Here is a 3,267-nt window from a genome sequence, read left to right as displayed (position 1 = left end):
AAGATGGGGATGGGATGAGAACCGGACATGGGGACGGGAGCCGTGCCGAGCTTACAAATGTTTGTGGTCGGTGAATTGTTTTTATCCGATGGCAAGGAGGAACGACATTAAATATGTCCAACTGCTTGACTTGTTTTTATGTGACGGTAGTATGGAGGGGAGACATTAAATGTGTCCACCTGCTTTCGACCCACCCGCATAGATGAAGATGTCCAGTGCTTTCAAATTTACTGAGTGAATTTCTGGATAAGCACAGTGATGTAAATCCCCCTACCGTAGTAACTTTTTGCATACTAAGTACACCTATAGTTTATATTGTCCTTGCATGCATGGTTATTCAATTTTTCATCTACTTCATTGAATACGTCAACTTAACTTCATCTATCCACTGCCAGGCTGGTTGTGCCGCGCAGTGCACTTGCAGAATATCTTCCCGTCACCAATTTCTCCTGTTCTTGCCTTTTCAATTATTTTGTCGATTACTGCTTCGACCTAGTGGATTTAACCGTATCGTTACGATTCAAGAGAAACCTGAGAAAACTCATACAGAATGGATCGCAAATTCGCAACCAGGGGTGTTCAGGGTCAAAGATGTATTAAATTCTCTATTTGAAAGAGTAACTTGCAGGTGGATAAAAGAACTTTTAATGAGTTTTCAGAAAGTTACCGAGGTCAGACAACCCCGATGAATACATGTAGATTCGCCCCATTTTACTTTTCTTTGAAACCAAAATTCCTTGTATAATTTAATCCATCTTTTCGTTTTTTTTTGAATCATTGAATTCATTATTCGACGTAGTCTAGCAACTCATCTCTATTTGAGACACCCCGCTCGCTTATTGCAATTCAGAATTAAATTGATTTTATCGTTGATATATTTACAATTGAATCGGAATGAATATATCCAAAAGTTTTTCTCTCCCGCCTCCCTCCTTCCTTTTTTAGAGTATTCAAAATCATACTATAACGCTAGATATTCATTCTTTTTTTTCTAAGCTGAATTAGAAATTTCGCAACAACATTTTAACAGTGTCATAGAAATTTATAAGCGAAAATATAAAAGGAATAAATGACACCAATCTCTCGTAAAAGGTATGGCAGAGCAGTTTTCTCCTCTAGAACTTCAAAGCAGTAAATAAAGCAATCACCTGCTCTTTGCAGACCACTATTTCCATTTTGACTTCAGCAATAAATGTGTCTTCTGAAAATTCTGACCCTGAACACCCAAAGGCCAAAACAAGCGTCAGCAACTCAGCATTGATATCTGAAAGCCGTATGAATCTCATATTCTTCTCAACATCAGTAAGAGTTATCGTAGCTGATCAATCGTGCAGGAATGCAAAATGTTCTCATCTGTAATAATTGGTCAAAAGTGTTGTTAGCTGTTATGGATATGAACACTAAAGCCATCACAGAACCATTCCCCTCTCCCAATCCTGCTAGTACACATGTTTCATGCCTGTGCACCAACCATCAAGATGTTGGTGCTATATTCGGTAAAAGCATGAATCAATGTCGCAATGGTGTGTCATGTGTATAGTAGTTGAAACTAATAATCTGAAAAGTCTTGGGTGGCGCCTCTCTGAATAAAAAACTGTTTGAAATGGAAAGGATGTTGACCACATAAAGATCCTATTGTTGGAATGAAATTTTGCTGCAGCCTTAGCATTGATCATTTCATCCAAATCAATGATTGATCCAAATTGTACCACACAACAAAACATGGCAGTCAGTGGTCATTCTAGTATCATTTTTTGTCAACCAGGAGTGACCAAAGCATCACTGGCTCTGCGGAACAAGTTTCAGAGCAGTTGTTACTGTAGGACTGGAACACAAGGGATGCAGAAACTACAATGCAAACCACAGTCAGCGGTAGAGGCAAGGCTTAACCTCCATGGCGCTCCGTTGACCCTCCCTGCGCCCCAAATCCCCGGACGTCCGACACCGTCACACCTCTGATTCCCATCTCCAGCAAGCCCTGCAGAATCCAATCCCCAAACCTGTCTGACTGAACTGAACAGCTCGCGTCTTGTGCAACTCAAGAACCCAGCGCCAGACTCACCGAGGACACGTGCGGCACCCTCCACGGCCTGCACAGACTCCGCACGTCTCAGCAATCGGCATCCACCAACCGGACTCATCACAAATCGATAAATAAAGAAAGAAAACTTCGTGAAGCAAACGCACCTGAGGATGGCCTCGATCTTGTAGAACTCCGATTCGGGCAGGTAACCTGAGAAAGACCGAGCGAGGCAGCGCAATCAGCGGCAAACCAAGAAAAGAAGCCCAGCGAGCCGAACGGAGGCGTCAGAATGTAATCTTGATTAGGAAGGAGAAGGACAGGGGTTCTTGACCTGGGTTGGCGGCACTCTGAGCGGTGACCGGGAGGCGACGACGGACCGTGGCGACTCGGAGCGGCCTCGCGGTCCCCGAGGGGAGGAGGCGGCGAAGGTGGGCGGGGGGCAAGGGTCGCAGGGTCCACGTGGATTGGTGGATGAGGACACCGGGTGTGGAAACGGCGGCGGCGGAGGTCGCCGGCGACATGCTGTGGTGTTTGGGGGCAGGACGGAGCTTGTCACACCCTTGCCGTCGGCCAATCGCCGTCGACGTGAGCACGATAAGGGTAGGGGACGAGGACGCTGGCAGGGCGAGCCCTCTGCGTTGGCGACTTTGGATTTACCGAATAAAGGGGGAATTCGTTGGGTGTCGTTAAAAAAAAATCATAAAAAAATCGGAATGCTAGCTTCTAGAAAAGTTTAGCGGTTTTCAACGCCACGACTCTAATTTTTTTTATGTCCTTCATACCACTGCCGTTAGTTTAGGCTTTAACGGTATTACAGTAGGTGTGAAAAGTCGAAAATACCCTTAAATTTTAATGTCATTAATTTTTTTAACGCGGAATTAAATGAAGATAATGCTTATATGAAAATTATAGATCTCGACGAGATCTATAATTTTCTAGTTTTGAGTTTTTTCATTTGAAGTCTTTAAGATGCTCAAAAAAAATAATGACATATTTAGACTTAAGGGTATTTTCGACTTTTCACACCTGCAGTGACACCGTTATAGCCCAAACTGACAGCAGTGGTATGGAGGGTAAAAAAAAGTTGGAGCAGTGGCGCTGAAGACCGCTGAACTTTTCCAGAGGCTCACAAAACAGTGCAATGTTCTTTAATGTCACACAAGAAATTCCCCCAATCAAAAGAGTATTGCCGGACACGACATTTTGGGCACTCATGTGCCATTACACTCTCTGGCCACTCGGGC

At 44.0% G+C, this 3,267-nt stretch overlaps 1 protein-coding gene across 1 annotated transcript; it reads right to left on the bottom strand.

The window, feature by feature from the left end:
* Positions 1–381: 381 nt before the first annotated feature.
* On the bottom strand, positions 382–2,645 carry LOC136515342 (nitrogen regulatory protein P-II homolog). The gene is made up of 6 exons (XM_066508963.1): positions 2,355–2,645; positions 2,188–2,233; positions 2,063–2,090; positions 1,891–1,978; positions 1,149–1,216; positions 382–492 (listed from the first exon to the last, which is right to left on the bottom strand). Exons 1-6 carry the CDS (start codon positions 2,542–2,544, stop codon positions 382–384), a joined length of 531 nt encoding a protein of 176 aa, XP_066365060.1. The 5' UTR covers positions 2,545–2,645.
* Positions 2,646–3,267: the final 622 nt, after the last annotated feature.

This window comes from Miscanthus floridulus, chromosome 17 (genome assembly GCF_019320115.1).
Source record: "Miscanthus floridulus cultivar M001 chromosome 17, ASM1932011v1, whole genome shotgun sequence".
Taxonomy (NCBI): domain Eukaryota; kingdom Viridiplantae; phylum Streptophyta; class Magnoliopsida; order Poales; family Poaceae; genus Miscanthus; species Miscanthus floridulus.
Note: the sequence above shows the minus strand (reverse complement) of the source record. Positions and strands in the feature narration are given on the sequence as shown.

Bases quoted from the DNA above. Each gene is read 5' to 3' on its own strand.
- LOC136515342 (XM_066508963.1), bottom strand. From the start codon at position 2,544: ATGTCGCCGGCGACCTCCGCCGCCGCCGTTTCCACACCCGGTGTCCTC. The intron at 2,234-2,354 runs GTCAAGAACCCC...GGTCTTTCTCAG, and splicing joins TCAGAGTGCCGCCAACCCAG to GTTACCTGCCCGAATCGGAG. The intron at 1,979-2,062 runs GTGAGTCTGGCG...TGGATTCTGCAG, and splicing joins GGGTGCCGCACGTGTCCTCG to GGCTTGCTGGAGATGGGAAT.